The following is a 16,769-nucleotide window of genomic DNA, read 5'->3' on the forward strand; positions in this document are numbered from 1 at the left end:
GATATAGCTGCCCTGACCATACTCCATCATTCTCAAACTACCCTGTTGTTTTTACAGCCTTTCTTGCTGTCTGAAATTATTCTGTATTTTGTTTTTTACACATTCATTGTCTGCCTTCCCCAACTAGAGCATAAGAACCTTGAATCTGGGTTTTGGTCCTATTCACTAATCTATTGCTAATGCTTAGAACAAAACCTGGCACATGACAGATATCCAATATTATTATTATTTTTATTCAACAGACACTGGGACGCTTTAAAATGTTTCTGAATAGTGAAGTACATCCTTGAAGTGGTGGTGGGGCATGGGGGGGGGGGGGGTATTCCTCTCATGGTTTTGTATAAGAATGTGGTAGATAGGAAAGGAAGGAGAACTATTGGGGGCAAGAGTTGAATTCTGAAGTGATAATGATCTAAACTAGTGGTTCTCACCTGGGGGTAGTTTGTCTCCTCCCTATTCTGGGGACATTTGGCAATATCTGGAGACATTTGAGGCTGTCACAACTGGGAAAGATTCTAGTGGAATCTAGTGATAGAGGCTACAGATACTGCTAATCTTACTACAACACACAGGGCTAACACCCCACAGCAAAGGATTATCTGGCACCAAATGTCAGTAGTACTGAGGTTGAGAAACCCTGATCTAAACGGGGGTGGTAGTTATGGGAAGGGAGAGGGGAAAAAATGAGTGAATATTTTCTATTCAGAAGGGTGAAATTGTGTTCTCATCTATGCCTACAGTTGTGACTTTAAATCTTTTGGGCAACAGAATCAGAAGACCCCAAGAACAAGAAATTTCTCTGGGAACATTGTGTGTCATGCTCTGTTTTCTCTTTCTTCTGTTTTTATTTGGAATCTGTCCAGTGAGTTGTCTTCCCAGTCCTGTATTTCTATTTCCTCCCCCTTCCCCCCTTTTCTTTCTTCTCTCCCTTCTTCTTTCCTTTGTCTTCTCATTATCCTTCCTCTCTCCTCCTGCCTTTTTCTTTTTCCATTTTTCTCCACACTCCCTCTCTTTTCCCTCTCTCTCATTTAATTACTCATTATGAAGATGTGAAGTTTAGTGGGTTTATGGTTTAGTCCTTAATTTTTAAAGTCAGTAATTGCATGGTCTATACTAAGTTAAATTTACTCACTGTTTACTTCTCTGGCATATAACGTCTGAATGGGAAGTTAGTGCTATTTCTTTTCCCTTGTCTCTCTATATGTTTTACATATTCTGACAACAGCCACTAAGCATCTCTTCCAGCCAACAACAGCTCTTTAGGAAATTCAGCCAATCAGTGTAGGTGGCCCAGAAAAGCTAGACCAAGATCTGGTCTGCTGGGTTCTGATGTAAAACATAGGTAAATGCCCCTCCTCTCAGTGTGCTCCCTTTCCGTCTTAGGCTGCTCTTCAGGACTCTAGGTGGAAGAGTTATTGCTCCTCCTAAAGGGATCACCCTAACTCCCCCTCACTCTCCTACACCCCGAAGTGCCCATGGTCATTAGCTAATAATCAACTTAATCTCAAGGAAAAATGTGGCACGTGGGTTTTTGAGGGAAAACAGATTTGGTAGGTGTTTGTTTTGCTGAAGTGCCACAGAGAATATTTGAGATCTGTACTAAGTATGAGAAATGCAGCATGGCAAAGAAGTGCCTGCCTCAGGGAGACTGAGTCGGTAGGGGGACATCTATATTTTAGATGTAATCTCCATGAGGACTTTCCTTGACTCCCCAGCATATAGGACAGTTATTGTCATCCCAATCAGAAACAGTAATTACAATGTTAGCTAGATGTTTGACACATTTTGTTGATATGAATCTCTTCCTTTTCACTTTAGGAAAAAGAAAAGCAAGAAAGAATGACAGATTAACTGAATATTTTTCAAATGAATGACCATATGAATATTCTGTTCTTCTCCCATTGTGAGGCCCCAGCTTAGATTCTTGTCCAGAGTAATGATGATGATGAATAGGAAGATCTATTACTTGTCTTTAATCTCCAAGAAAAAGAGACAGATAACTTTAAGGTGAAAACAATTAAAGTAATGGTATTTAGTATTTTTCTAGCCATAGTCTTTCAAAGAACTCAAAGCAGTTATAATCTGTCATTATCTCTCACTTGCCTTTTCTTGGGTATTGGGAGATTAGCATCAACCCAACATGTCAATCTTCTAGCTGCCATTGTAATTACCATTTCTGATTGAAGGTGACAATGCCCTGCATTATAAATTCTAGTGGGCATGACATTCAGTTATTCACAGCCTTGGATAAAATATAGAGATAAGAACCCCTCAACGTTATTATGGCTTAGGGTCTTCCTTCCTAGAGTCATGGAAAGAACATGAAGCAATGGTGACATAACTTTATGGAGATTGATAGGCAGGTCTGCAGACAACATGGAGTTGTTGGTGACTCTGGGTGGTGGATTCTGGGATGGCACCTGCCAGCTGCCCAACCAAGCTCATGTTTCAGAGTCTGCCCTGCCCTGCCCTGCACTGTACTCTCTACTCTCACTCCCCACCCCCATCACCATCTCCCCAACAAGTCCATGAGTCTTTGAGAGCTGGGGCCAGCACTGCTTCATGTCTCTATGTCTTAGATTCTCAGCTGTGTTTATACCACTTATTCCTGGTGCCACATACATGCATGGTAACTACTCATCAGAATGAATTCCCCTACACAGTGAAGCTGATCTGGACTGATTTTTCTGTAGTTAAGCTGATCTTGCATAGAATCCTTGTACATGCTGACCCATTAAGGCTCCCAGCAGCCTTCAGCCCACTTTGTTTCATAACTCAGCCAGAGGCTGTCACAGCAGCCATTAGAAAAGACAAACAGCAACTCCAGCCCACTATTTCTCCCCTGCCTCACTGTAGGCACAGTGGGCTTGAGTGTGGATATGTTGAGCACTGCCCAGCTACAGGTGTGCATCTGATCCAGCCAGAGATAGCCAGGGGAACTGTCACAGACATAGCTGGTGGCTCCCTCTACAACCATGAGAACACATGGGGACTGTCCTTTCCCAAAGAAAACCTAGAGGTAAGTGGCAAGAGCCAGATAAAGAAATAGCTTTGGGTTAACTGGGAATATCAGCTGAGTACACAGAGACCTTACAGACCAGCTGTATAAAAAGGTACTAACTGCAGATGTAATTGTTGGTTATGCCAGAACTTTATTCATATTTTTCTCAAGGGGTCATGTCCTTTGTTAACTGTAGAGGTATGAAGAATTAAAGGATGGACCAAATAGTGAATCGTCTGTGAAAGTTCAACAATTAATGCATATCAAGATCAAGTCTTTTAATAAGTTTGGAAGGCACCTGTACCTAACATTTGTCTGGATCTCTGCTGAGTTGCAAGGAGGATTTCAGAAAAGATGAGACAGAGCTCGTGCACTCAAGGTGTTCACAGTTCAAAAAGTAGCCAAATGGTACCAGGAAATAGTATTCTCCAACACTCTCATGTACAGATCCCATCACCCATCCTTCTTGGATCGCTTCCCTTCTTTGCTCTGTGCTTTCTCCCCAGTTCATACTCCCACTCCTGATCTTACTCCAGGCCCCTTTCAGTTTAACACAGAACTCCCATTTTTCTGGCAGGTCAAACCAATCCCATACAGCCCCTTCCACTTGCCAGAACCCAGATCCTTCAGGTGGAGCACTTCCTATCTGCACATCTCCAAAGGCACTGTTCATTCAAAAGAGTTGCAGCTGTGTTTACCACCTCTCAGTGCCACTTACAAACACCCTTACACTCCATTGTTCACCTAACAAGTTTTTGCTTACCATATGCCTGCCATTCTCATATAGGGCTTTGATTCCTGGCTCACAGCTTTCCTCTCATATCTGTCATTACTCTTGCCCTGATTATTCTCAGTTCCCATGAACCCATCCTTGGGGATCTTTAACTTCCTCTCCTTCAGTGACATTGTCCCTCCCTATGTCACTGTCTAAACCACACTCTAAAGTATGTCAACCCTTGATCTTATTCTGCCTCTAAAACCCAAAATTCCAAAATTCCACAGTCTAAAAATAACCTCCTGTCCTACTTTTTCCCATCTTGTTCCCACTGCCAATGCTCTTCCACATACTTACATATTCACATATTCCAAGTATTCCATACCTTCTTGTCCCCTCTAGTTCTAACAAAATAGACAACCTTTTCTGGGTTTCACTTCCTTCCCCATCTGATTGAAAGAGCATGGCCCATCACCACCACCACATTCCCGTTAGTGCCTTCAATTGCTTTGTTCCCTTATCCTGCCTACACACTTGACTCCTACTCTTGATAGTTCTGACATCTCCCTGCCTTGCTTTTGTCTGTGCCCTGAAGCTGCTTACAGAAACACACCAACATCTCTTCATTTAAACTGGGTCCAAACAGAAATACCGTTATATATCGGAGCTCCTCTATTCTAAGCTTTCATCTGAAGCAGCCTACTGCATCTTTGTCATCCTTGCCCTCTGAAGGTGACTATCTTGCTTCTTCTCAGAGGAAATAGAAGCTATTAATCTCAGTCTCTCTCAACTTCACCCACCCCAAATATTTATTTACAGATGTTTCTATTACTATTATTTAGACTTACTCTGTGTAATATAGTAACCATTAGCTACTGAACATTTTATATGTGGCTGGTCCGAGTTGAGATGTACTGTAAGTATAAAGTGCATACTAGATTTTGAGGTTTTAGTATGAAAACAAGAATAAAAATTTCTCTGTGATTTTTATATTGATTAGATATTGAAATAATAATATTTGGAAATTTTGGTTGAATAAAAAGTGTTATTAAAACTTACATAATTTCAACTGTTTCTTTTTACTTTTTAAATGTGGTTACTAGAAAATTTTAAATTACAGATGTGGCTTACATTATATTTCTACTGGTCAGCACGGAATTGGAACATAGACTAAGTTATAATAACAAGGAACACTGACAATTCAGTAGCTCAAAGATAGAGAAGTACATTCCTCTCCCACATAAGTCTGGAGGTAGGTCGTGGTCTAAAGCTAGTGGAGGTTCAGGTTGGGAAGCAGTGTTTCCATCATCAATATGTAGTTTTCATATATTCTTGTCACTTTTTCCATCCAACAATAAAAGGGAAGGATTGTCCAGGGTAAAAAGATGGCTTAGATGTTCCAGTCACTTGTACTCATACTCACTGGCTCAAATTGAGCTTGTGGCTTCCTCCAGCTGCAGAGGAAGCTGGAAAGTGTTATCTGTAGTTCGAAAACCATGCATCTAGGTAGCACTTGGGGCGTTCTATTATCCAGAGGAAGAAAGAGAAAGCACCCAGGAGACAATGATCAGTCTTTGCCATACCTCCTTCTCTCTTCTTTTGCTATCCCTTCTTCCAGCCCAGGTGAACCTGTAACCTGTGTTCCAGGGTCTTTCTTTATAAGCCCTTTTGCAGAACTTTCTTCCTTCTAACACTATCAACTTCTTTCTCCCCTCTAAATCCTTCTGAGACCTTCTCATATGAATTTAAAAACCCTTCCTTGGGCAATGTAATTCTCTTCTGTTGCCGAAATTATGCTCCTTCCCTTGAAGACAAGCTATTTTACTCAATTAACTTCTCAGTCATTTTTCAACCTGCTGCTGTCTAAATACTGTCCCTACCTCTCCACGGGAAAGACTTTTGCTAGTGTCCCCAGTGACCAACTAATTGCCAAATCTCATGGAAAATTCTCAGTTCATATTTTCTTTGATCTCCATCCTCCTTTCATCAGTTGGCCTAACCATCACATCTCAGTCTCTTGCATTGGCTTTTCCTTCACACTCTCCCCAGATGTTAAGTCCCCAGGTCATAGCCCTGTTCCTCTTCTCTCCTACTCTCCACCCTGTGCCAGGTCCCAGTTGTCATTGCCACCCTAAATATGAGGTCTCCCAGGTCTGCATCTCCTGCCTAAATGGTTCTCTGGGGAGCTAGGCCAGTAACTATCTGCTGCTGAAAAGAGTGCCCCAAACTTAATGAATACTACCCCAAACTTATTGTCTCTACTCTTCTACAAAACCAAAAGACAAAAACAAAACAAAACAAGAAAGACAACCTTTATCTTCCCATATTCTTTATCCTATTCAGTTATATCACTACCTAAATAGTAAGTAAAGCCGGGAGACCTTCACACCTCCTTTCACCCCTCCAAACCTGGCCACCTCCTTTGATTCTACCTTATGAATCTCACTTGAATCTACCCCCTCTCTGTGATCCTCATCACCCTGCTCCTCAATACCTGCTTCATCTCTTTCTCAGACTATTAAAATTAGACCCAAACTTGTCTTCCTAGCTCATATTTCAACTCTTTCTTCAGCCTGTCTACAGTCTTATGAGAGTGGTGGCACTAAAATGCAAATCTTATGATGTCATCGTCTGTTGAAAGTCCTCCTATTGTTCCTCAGTACCTACAGGGTACCACCAAAATTTCCTAACACAACACACAAGGTTGTTCATGCTCAGCTCCTGTTTTCCCATTCAGCTTCCCCCACCCCCCGCCAGGCACTCAGGTCCCTCAAGCCAGCTTTACCAGTTGCCACAGGCTTCTTCATGCTTTAGGTAGCTCCTTACGCTGGAACACACTTCATTTCCCTGCCTCCCTTGGGAAACTCACATGCCAAATTCAAGGATGCCCCTTCGGTGAAGCCTGGTACAATACCTGGAGGCAGCAGATTCTCGCCCCATGTGTGTGAGATAAATACATAAGGACTTCCCTAGAACTTCCCTCCATCACCCACAAAGGTTTGGTTTTCCTTTATCTATGCTTCCTTGGAAATTTGCAATTCTCTTTATTGAATGACTTTACTTCATTGTACAGTAAAGGTCTGTCTCTTCACCCCTAACCCCAATCCCCACAGATGTCTTTGGGAGCCAAGGACCCAGTCTTAGTTGTCTGTGATTTCTCATCACAATGATCACCTGAGTGACTTTTGGCTAGAGCATAGTATGATTTTGTCATATCAGTTACGATATTGCATTGTGGCTAATTGCTTTTATGGCTATATCTTCTTCTGGACACTATGAAAGCAAAGATACATTTTATCCTTCTTTATGTATATATTACCTTGCCTAAGATAGGCATTTAATAAGTATTTTATGAATGAATAAAGAAATTTTTGAATGAATGAATGCATTACCTATATCAATTACAAAACACAAGGTTAAGTGCTAACCAAATGGCACAGACGATAGGCACTTTGGGGATTTGAAGAAGGCAAAATAGCATGGGCTGGAGCGGTCCAGCAATTGCCTGAGCCAGGGTGGGAGAAACTTGTTATAAATGAGTGAGGGCCATGGGACTGTATCTGGGGACCCAAGAAGTAAGCAGCCTGGAGCTTGGCCTGGGAGTAAAGCTGACTGGTTCCCTGGAGGCTCAAACCATCTCTTTTTATTAGCACAGGGCTCTAATCAGCTGAGCCAAATAGCTATAGGTAGTATTATAGATTCCACCTTTTATTCTCCTACTTAAAGAGGTAACAGTTATGAAAGTGCTTGGAAATCTTCAACAGTGAGACTCTGGATGATCTAAGGAATTAAGGAAGCTGATTTTCCAAGTTGAGGGGTTACTCAAAGGTTGTTGAGAATTTGTGGAGAGATGGCAAGCCCTGTTCCAGGTTACATAGGTGAGCAGACAGCAGGAATTACTGCCAGCCCCTAGGTACCCTGGAGGCCTCTGCATGAGTCCTCCTACCTGTGGGTCCCACTGTGTAGTGGCTGCCCTCAGTCTACACATCATCTTATGTGTACTGCACCACCAGCAAGCACAGTAACTGCTGCTCGATGAAGCGCATGAAAAGACAAGTGTCCTCCCATTATTCATTCACTCAGTAACCATTCATTAAGCATTCTCTGTGTGTCCAGAATTGTGCAGATACAGAGATGAAATAGGAATGACCCTCATCCTCAAGGAGCTGCTTGTCTAGGGGCAGAAAGATAGATAGACAAATAGGCATAATAAAAAATGTAAAAAATGGTTCGTATCTGATGAAAGGTACAAAAAAAGGAAGAGGGCATTAATGTGGAATGGTGAACCTGGAGAGTTTCAAAGGGAGGAGGCATCACTCTGGGCTTTTAAGGTACAAACTTGTTAAGGAAACATATATACAGACAAAAAGATAAGTACCCCTCCAAGGCAGTGTATGGCCTCTCAATAATCCAAAGAGAGCATCAACAAGGGTGTCAGGGAGGGCTTCTTGAAGAGGTGAGCCTGAGGGGAAGAAAAGAGGCCTGGTGAGGGAAGGGAGGACAAAAGACAGGGACAGTGTTAGAAGAAGCATGAAGGGAACATAAGGCCAGCCCAGTTGCTAACATGGAGACACTGTCACTGTGGGATGGTTCAGAATGCTGTGGCTATAAAGGCGCATGGAGAGCCTGATGCCATCCTAGAGACTCCACTAGGACCAGCCTTTAGATAATAGGGAGTCCTGAGGACTTTGAGCTGATCAGTGATCATATGTCCTCCTCTGGGTAGTCCTGGCCACACTCATTAGCGGTAAGCCAGGAAGCATCGCAATGTACAGAATGAGGCCTGCTAGTCCCAGGGGAGGCATTTCTCCAGAGTGAACATAGGCATGAGACAAAAACAAAGAAAGGAACTTGGGATGGAGGTGAGCACAGAGTCAAGAGGCTGCCTTTCCCTTGGCATGAGCCTATGATCTCAGAAAACTGGGCAGACGGTAAAGCTCTCGGTTCATGGGGAGAAAGTCCCAAGGTAAATGCAAGGGCTTAACAACTCCCTGGCATGAAGGAATCATTTTGGAAACATGGAAGAGTCATTACTCATGGACTTCCCAAGGCTAGAGAGGTTGGGAGACCCTGGTCTCTGATTGTATTTCCCCATCTCAACCCTGCCCTTCCTGCAGCCCCAGACCTCATAGCCTCACCATGGCTGTTGGTCCACTCTTCGGCAGAATAGTCCCTTGGGGTGTAGATGTGCCAGATGATGCTGTTCCTCATCAGACAGTGGCTGGGAACTCTGAGAATCCTGGCCCAGCTGGACAGTCATGCCTGGGGGACACAGCATAGGCCAGGAGCATCGCCTGCACATTCAGTCCTGAGCACACTGCTCTCTATTTCTTCACTGGGGACTGCTGAACAGCAAGTGTGCTGTTAGATAACACCTGTATGGGACATGATCCTCTGGTGTACTGAGAGAGCCTGAGCCTGCACCTGGTCTTTTGTATCCATGGACCCAGAAACAAGGTTCCTGTTTTCATTCTGATTTTTCTGTTCCCTATATGTTTGATGTCGACCAACCACCCAGTTGAGGCTGTTCCCAGCCTGAAATTAATCACCATCTAATGCCTAACCCTAATGAAAAGTGATGCCCAGAATGGCATGGGGGTTGGACGGAAAGGCCAAACTGTGGACTTTAATGAGTTGGTGAATACCTGCCAAATACTTCTGAGTGCAGAGTCCTGCCTTGGACCCTGCAAGGAGTGAAGGAGGGAAGGAGTACTGAAGGGAACTCATGCACCCGTTAATGTACTGGGTCATGGGGCCTATTTTGCACTGGGTCATGGGGCCTCTGTCTCAAAGTGTGTCTGGTGACATCTGAGTTGATTGTATGGCTGGCTGGTGTCTTGCACATCTGGGTTTGTATTAGCTCATTGTCTTTGTCAGCTCGGGTTACCATATCAAAATACCACAGACTAGGTGGATTCAACAATAGCTATTTATTTCTCACAATTTTGGAGACTGGCAATCCAAGAGCAAGGTGCCAGCAGTATTGGTTTCTGGTGAGAGCCCACTTCCTAAACTGCTGACAGCCACCTTCTTGCTGTTTCCTCACGTGGTAGAGAGAGAAAAAGGGAGAGAGAGCATTCTCTGGTGTTGTGTCTTAGAAGGGTGCTAATCCTATCAGATTAGGACCCTAATATTATGACCCCATTTAACTTTAATAACCTCTTAAAGGCCTTATCTCTAAATGTAGTCACATTGAAGGTGAGGGCTTTGACATGTGAATTTAGGGAACATAATTCAGTCCACAGCACACATACTCTGCAAAGAGAAGGAAATGGACAGAACTTATAGGCTCTGGAACAGACAATTACATGTGTGTTGCCTCTTGTGGTATAGGTATCTTTGTGCCCTTTGTGTACTGATGGGATAGAGCCAAAGTCCAGTGTGATGCTATAGCATGAACAACCTAATCGAAACATTACTAAAGTTGCTCCTCTCCTACCTTAGAAGCCCAAGTTCCTAGATTCACAGGGGACTTGGGGATTTTTTGAGAGATTCATTTATTAATTTATTTAGTTACAGGTGGTTAATTAAATATTTAATAGATTTAATAGTGAGGTCATGTGGCCCAAAGAGAAAGATATCTGCCCCCAGTCTGAAAATCTTGTGGGGGTTGTGGGGATGTCCTGAGGTCCAGGGTCCAGCCTTTTGGTGTTTTGGAGTTAATCTGCCTTGGTGAGACTTCCCTTGTGGTGTCCTAACAGGCTCATGTGCCCTAACGCTATAGGCTAAATGTTTGTATCTCCCTAAAATTCACATGTTGAAACTCAAATCCCTGATGTGACAGTATTAGGAGGTGGTGCCTTTGGGAGGTGATTATGTTTGGATGAGGTCATGAGGGTTGGGCTCCTATGATGGGATTAGTGCCCTTTTAAATGTGACCAGAAAGATTGTTCTCCCTCTATCTCTGCCACGTGAGGACACATTGAGAAGGCAGCCATCTGAAAACTAAGAAGCAGGCCCTCACTGGAACCCAAACATGTTGGCACTCTGATCTCGGACTCCCTGGCCTCCAGAACTGTGAGAAATCAATGCCTTTTGTATAAGCTCCCCAGTTTGCAATATCTTGTTGTAGCAGCTGGAGCTGACTAAGACACACCTACCTTTTAAAAAATATGCCCTTTTTAGCAGGAAATCCCTGGGAAGACAATTAGAAGGAAGATGAGCAATGCTTAAGAGTGTAGAATCTATGACCTGGAATCACCTCTATCTTCTACCCCTTACCCGCCCTGTGAATGTGGGCAGGTAGCTTGACTTCCCTGACCTCTGTTTTCTCATCTCCAAGTGAGGATGACATAGATGACACACTCATCTCAAAGAGGCGTTATAGAGATTAAGTGAGATTGTGTCCATGAAGCATTTAACACTAACATGTTTGTGGCCATGGAGTAAATGTGTACCTAGTAACAAGTCGCTTGTGTGCCATGGATCCAGTGACTCTTTCCCATGACTCATGTGGGATGGCTGTGCCAATTTCTGCCAATTTATTTTATTTTTTTTAATGTGTTTTTCAATTAGAGTTGACATACAATATTATGTTAATGTCAGGGGTACAACACAATGATTAGACATATACCTTATGAAGTGATCGACCAGTAAGTTTAGTACCTGTCTGACATCATATATAGTTATTACCATATAATTGACTAAAACCACAATGATATATCACCTCATGCCTGTCAGAATGAATATCACCAATAAATCAACAAACAACAAGTGTTAGCAAGGATGTGGAGAAAAGGGAACCCTCATGCACTGTTGGGATTGTAAATTGGTGCAACCACTATGGAAAACAGTACAGAGGTTCATCAAAAAATTAAAAATAGAACTACCATGTGACCCAGCAATTCTACTTCTGGGTATTTACTTGAAGAAATCCAATACACTAATTTAAAAAGATACACACACCCCTGTGTTCATTGTAGCATCATTTACAATAGTCAAGGTATGGAACAAACTAAATGTCCATTGATAGGCAAATGGCTAAAGATGTGATACATATATACAATGTAATATTACTCAGTCATAAAAAAAATATGAAATCTTAGCATTTGTGACAATGTAGATGGACCTAGAAGGTATTATGCCCAACGAAATAAGTCAGACAGAGAAAGACAAATACCATATAATTTTACTTATGTGTGGAACCTATGTACCCATGTGTGAATGGTAATGTATATCCAAGGGTGTCACCATGCTCGGGCCTGGAGACCCCATACAGATAGACCCCCAGTGACCTGCCATGACATTACAGGACTCCTGTGGTGGATCCACATTAGAATTCACTGCTACCCCTGGCTGCAAACCAAGACTCTTGGGATGTAGGGAACTTGCTTCAAGGACAGTTCCGAGGAGTGCTGGGTGGAAGGGGGTGAAGGAGCTACCTGGAAGAGGAAGGTGGCAGTATTGGGAAATTGGAGAAGGAAAGGGGTAATGGTAGAGGGTACCAACTATCTCCATGTGGTTGCTTGCCCACAGCTGCCATCTTGGATGACCCCATGGAATGCAGCAGAGGGGAGCGGCTCTCCATCACCCTGGCCAAGAACCGCATCAACCGCACTCCTGAGAGGCTGGGCAAGGCCAAAGTTGAAGTCGACATCTTTGAGCTTCTCAGAGACAGCGAGTATGAGACTGCAGAAACCAGTACGTAGAATGGGCAGGGCTGCCCTCTTCTTTTCTTGCTGTCAGAGAAGAGGCTAGTGGTGTGAGCTGCACCCATCACCAGGACTGTGATATAGACATTCCTAAGGGAGGGAGAGAACTGCACACTAGGAGGTCCTACAGAGCTTAGCCTGGATGAGATTCTCAGGTTTTGCTGTGAATCATTGGAAGAATAGAATAAAGACAGGATACTCATTCATTTATTTACTTACCCATTCACTCATTTCCTCATGTAGATTCTTTCATCCTCCTGGACACAAATCATTAAATGAAAACTTGTGTGTAATTATGAGAGATATGGCCAGCCAAGGGGTAGCTTAGTCATTGTAAATCTGATTGCTTGTCTTGCTTTTTTATGCTGAGGACAGCATTGTGGGAAGAAACAGGGTCTTAGGATGGACTTGGCCGCTCACTCTGTGATTAACCTCAGACAAATCACATCCTATTTAAACTCAGTTTCTCCATATTTAAAATGGGAATATAGGATCTACTCTACAAAATTTGCAAGTTGTGACATTTAAGCAACTTAAAATACAGGAAAATCTCCTTTGAGTTGCAGTACTTTACAACCAGACATAGCAGGTCAATAGAGTCACACATACAGAGCCCCTACTATGCTCTGGAGACTGCTTTTAGTTCTTACAGGACTCCTGAGGTGGATCCACATTAGAATTCAGTGCTACCCCTGGTACCCTCTACCATTTCCCCTCCCAAAAATTAGAGTTAAGAGTTTTTATCCCCACTTTACAAAAGAAACTAAGTCTAAAAGACATTGGATAACTTGACCAACCACAGAGCTAGTCAATGGCTAAGAGAGTTCTGGACCCTGCAAGTCCAGTGTTCAATCCACTACACCTCCCCTGGAATTCTCTGGTGTGTTGCTAGTATTACTTTGATGATTTTACAGGAGTTGCTTCCAAGTTAGTGGGCTCATAGCTAAGCTGGAAATGAACAGTCCTAGTTTAGAGGGAAGGGAAGGCACCTCTCAGCCCAGAGAGATGATAGCATTTATTCTTTAAGATTTTGGAGTGCCCATCTCCTCACTTTCTCTCCTGTTTCAACCTTTAACAACACTCAACAGCAAAAACAAGCAAAACAAAACAAAAGAACAACTTGCTCAAGTATATATGTCAGACATCTGGTCTTCTACTTATGGATCCAGCAATGTTCTAATCTGGACTATTAATATTGCAAGAGAGGAAACATTTTCCTTCTGGCCCAAGCATATTAGGTAGGATATCCAGAGAGGGTGGGAAAGGAGGAAGGCAGTGACCCTCTCTCTATCTCACAGTTTCTTTAATGCTCTCATGGTATTTGATCCATTTCTTCTCTCTCTGCTAGTTTGGTTTATTCATCATTCATACATATGACCCATAATGGCCATGGTGGTCTGATTTACCCTTTGTTTATTTATTCAAGAAACTTTTGTGGAGCATATTTCAAGATATCATGTTTGGGAACAATGCAGAAAACAAAACAGACATAGTCCCTGACCTCAGATAACTTGTAGTCTCTTCAGTGGCAGCTTCCCTCGGAGCCTCTTGATTTAAATTTCCAAGGCAGAAAAACCGATTGGTCCAGCTCATCTTGCTCTAGCTGGTCTCACAAGTCACAGGTATTGGCCAGGGTTTAATAACTATCCTTGGAGAAGGTATCAACCCCTAGAGACTGAGGGTGGGTGCTTACCATATAAAACAGGGCTGTTGAAGCCAGTAGGATCTATGAACACAGATTCCTCCTCCAGAAGAGGGCTTGACGGAATAGGTACCTGAAATACTCATTCATTTATTCACTTGGTCAGCCAATAAAATTTAGCAAGGATCTCTATGCTTCTTCTAGGCAATGGAGATTCAGCAGGGAACAGATAGAAATCCTAGTTATCACAGAGGTTAAATTTTAGTACAATGAAAGGAAATTTTAAGTTTCTAAAGATTTTCCGAATGAAATCAGAAATATCAGCAATGACTTCTTGTGAATTTCCTTACAGGCTAGTATTTGACCAGGAGAGCAGGTCTCAGACAAGGCTCTGGATTTCTAAATAGCTCTGTAGTCTATACTTTGAAAAATCAGCTCCTCCTTTTTTTTTTTTTAATCTTCCAGGCTTCCCTGGCAGAGCAGAGAGCACAGATTGTCCATTACTGATGGGGGTCATTAGTAGATGTAAATATTCTCTTTGATGATCCATGCACCCTAGCTCAGTAGTCAATACATCTCAAATATTAAGCCAGATGAATCAGAGGAATAAAGGAAACTGGTATCTTTATTTCATATTGCAGAGCTTTGGGACATGTTTCTAATGCCCTGTTAGACACCAAATATATTATCAGCAAGTGGCCCTTGGTTAAGTTTTGATATCTCAATGCATTTAAGACACAATTAACATTTGTTAGAAAAGAGGCCTTCTGGATCTTTTTATCCCAAAGGGCTTTCATCTGAAGCTAGAGCCGCTCCCCTACAATGGATTTTAGACACCATTCTTTCTCTCCCAAAGTAAGGGAGAGGGGGCTTGTGGATTAGTATAATTAGCTGAAGCTGGTGGGGCAGGGACTGGACTTCAGTAGCAGTGTTGGGACAGGAGATAGAAGGGAGACAGGATGGCTGGATGAAGAAGGAACTACAGCTCTATGATCTCTGCTTTGGGGAAACTGCGTGGTATAAAGAGTGGGAGCATGGATTTTAGAATCAGACTGACCTGGCTTAAATCTTGGTTCTACTATTTACTAGCTCTATGACTGTGGATGGTAATATCACTTCCTAGAGTCATTAGGAATATGACATGAGACAGTATAAGTGAGGTACTTAGCACCATGCTCATAACAGGATTCAGTATGTGGCAGCTATGGATTTTGTTGTTGGCTTTATTCTCTCTCTTTCACCTTGGAGCAAGCTCCCTCCCATTTCCTACCATCATCTCCTCCTCTCTCATGTTTCAAAGTTCAGTCGTCCTTACCTGGCAGCACCTTTTATCTCCTGGGCTCCTCTCAATGGCCTGTCTTAATGTCAGTATGCCTCATGGAGCATCTTTGTAATTGGACATTCCCCTTCTCTTTCCAATTTCTGAGCTTGATACATCTGACAGATTTGAGCATTTGGAAGTTATGGTGGGCCATCCAAAACCATCTACTACCTGATGTCATGGGCTTCTTCCCTGATCTGGTGGCCCAGAGATAATTTGCATTGTTACCTTAAAACTATTTTAGTGGCTCTGGAGCCCTGAACAACATCTCCAACCTCATACCTGTCACCCTGTGACTAGGGACTCTGCTTCAGGATGAAAGAGATCCTAGGCTAAAACAGGAAGTTTCATTGGGGGCATAGGTGAGGGCCAGGATGGGAAAGTGGTATAAAATAACAGTCAGAACTCAGGTGCTGAAGTCAGATTCACCAGGATTCTAATCCTGGCTCTGCCAGTCTGTGCCTCAGATTTCTCATCTGTAAAATGGGAATAATGAGAGTTCTCATTATGAGATGATGCACTTAAAAGTCTTAGAGTGTGCCTGACAGTAGGATGAGCTCTCAATAGATGTTATCTATTATTAGTAATGGTAGTACAATTAATATAGTAACCCCTCCCTCATGGGGTGAATGTAAGGATTCCTGTCTCTCAGCCCAGCCCGGTGCCTGTACATGGAAAGCACGCCCCACCTCCCACCTCCATAAATGATATTACTGGTGGTAGACTGGTTTGGAACCAGATTCAGAGCTTTGAATGATATGCTGTTGGTCATGTCCTAGGATGTGATGGTGAAGCAACATGTCATTACCACTCTCACATATTCCCTTATTGGCTCAGAGGCCAGCAAGGCCAATTCATTCAGGCCATTGTCCACTCACGGATAGTTGAGAATGAAATGCCTTCCTGCAGACTTGAGTACAGGGAAAGATGGTTCTTCACCATTCAGGCCATTGTTTTCCTTGCTCCGGGACAGTCAAGGCTTCACTTGGTGCTCAGAGTGCCGCATAACCAGGCACAAAGAGAGAACCTTTCCAGCCTCAGCAGCATAAAATGTTTTGATGAGAAGGACTCCGAGTTTTCCCAGCCCTTCTGCTCCATATAAATGTCAGCTCTTGATGTTTGTTTACCACAGGGGCTCAGATTGCAGCTGAGTGACTCATTTAGTGGCCTGCTGAGAATGAGGAGGTTAGGCTTCCTTGTTTTCACCCAGGGAGCTACCTTTTTCCTACAGGGCCTGAAATCAATGGTACCTATGATTAACCTCTCTGGACCTTCTTCCTCCCTATGAAGACTCAGAGAAGGAGTAAGTTCCCATGAGTCTCTTCTGTCCAGCCCGGGTTTCTATGGAGACTTGGAATGAAGGCCAGAGCTGACATCTTGAGAGAAAGAAGTTCCCCTTCTTATAATACCCCATTGTGGTCTTTTATTCTAGCAGCTGC

General features: G+C 43.0%; 1 protein-coding gene across 21 annotated transcripts in view; it reads left to right on the forward strand.

The window, feature by feature from the left end:
* GRIK4 (glutamate ionotropic receptor kainate type subunit 4) overlaps positions 1-16,769 on the forward strand; it is a 444,032-nt gene that overhangs the window by 257,918 nt on the left and 169,345 nt on the right. For all 21 annotated transcript variants that reach the window (XR_004951076.1, XM_036221747.1, XM_036221742.1 and 18 more), the window contains one exon: positions 12,192-12,356. Coding sequence is in view for 20 of the 21 variants with exons in the window: in XM_036221742.1 (XP_036077635.1) it covers positions 12,192-12,356 (165 nt within the window). In the remaining variant the exon portion in view is untranslated. The remainder of the gene's footprint in view (positions 1-12,191; positions 12,357-16,769) is intronic.

The sequence above is a fragment of the Rousettus aegyptiacus genome, unplaced genomic scaffold (assembly GCF_014176215.1).
Source record: "Rousettus aegyptiacus isolate mRouAeg1 unplaced genomic scaffold, mRouAeg1.p scaffold_m13_p_5, whole genome shotgun sequence".
Taxonomy (NCBI): domain Eukaryota; kingdom Metazoa; phylum Chordata; class Mammalia; order Chiroptera; family Pteropodidae; genus Rousettus; species Rousettus aegyptiacus.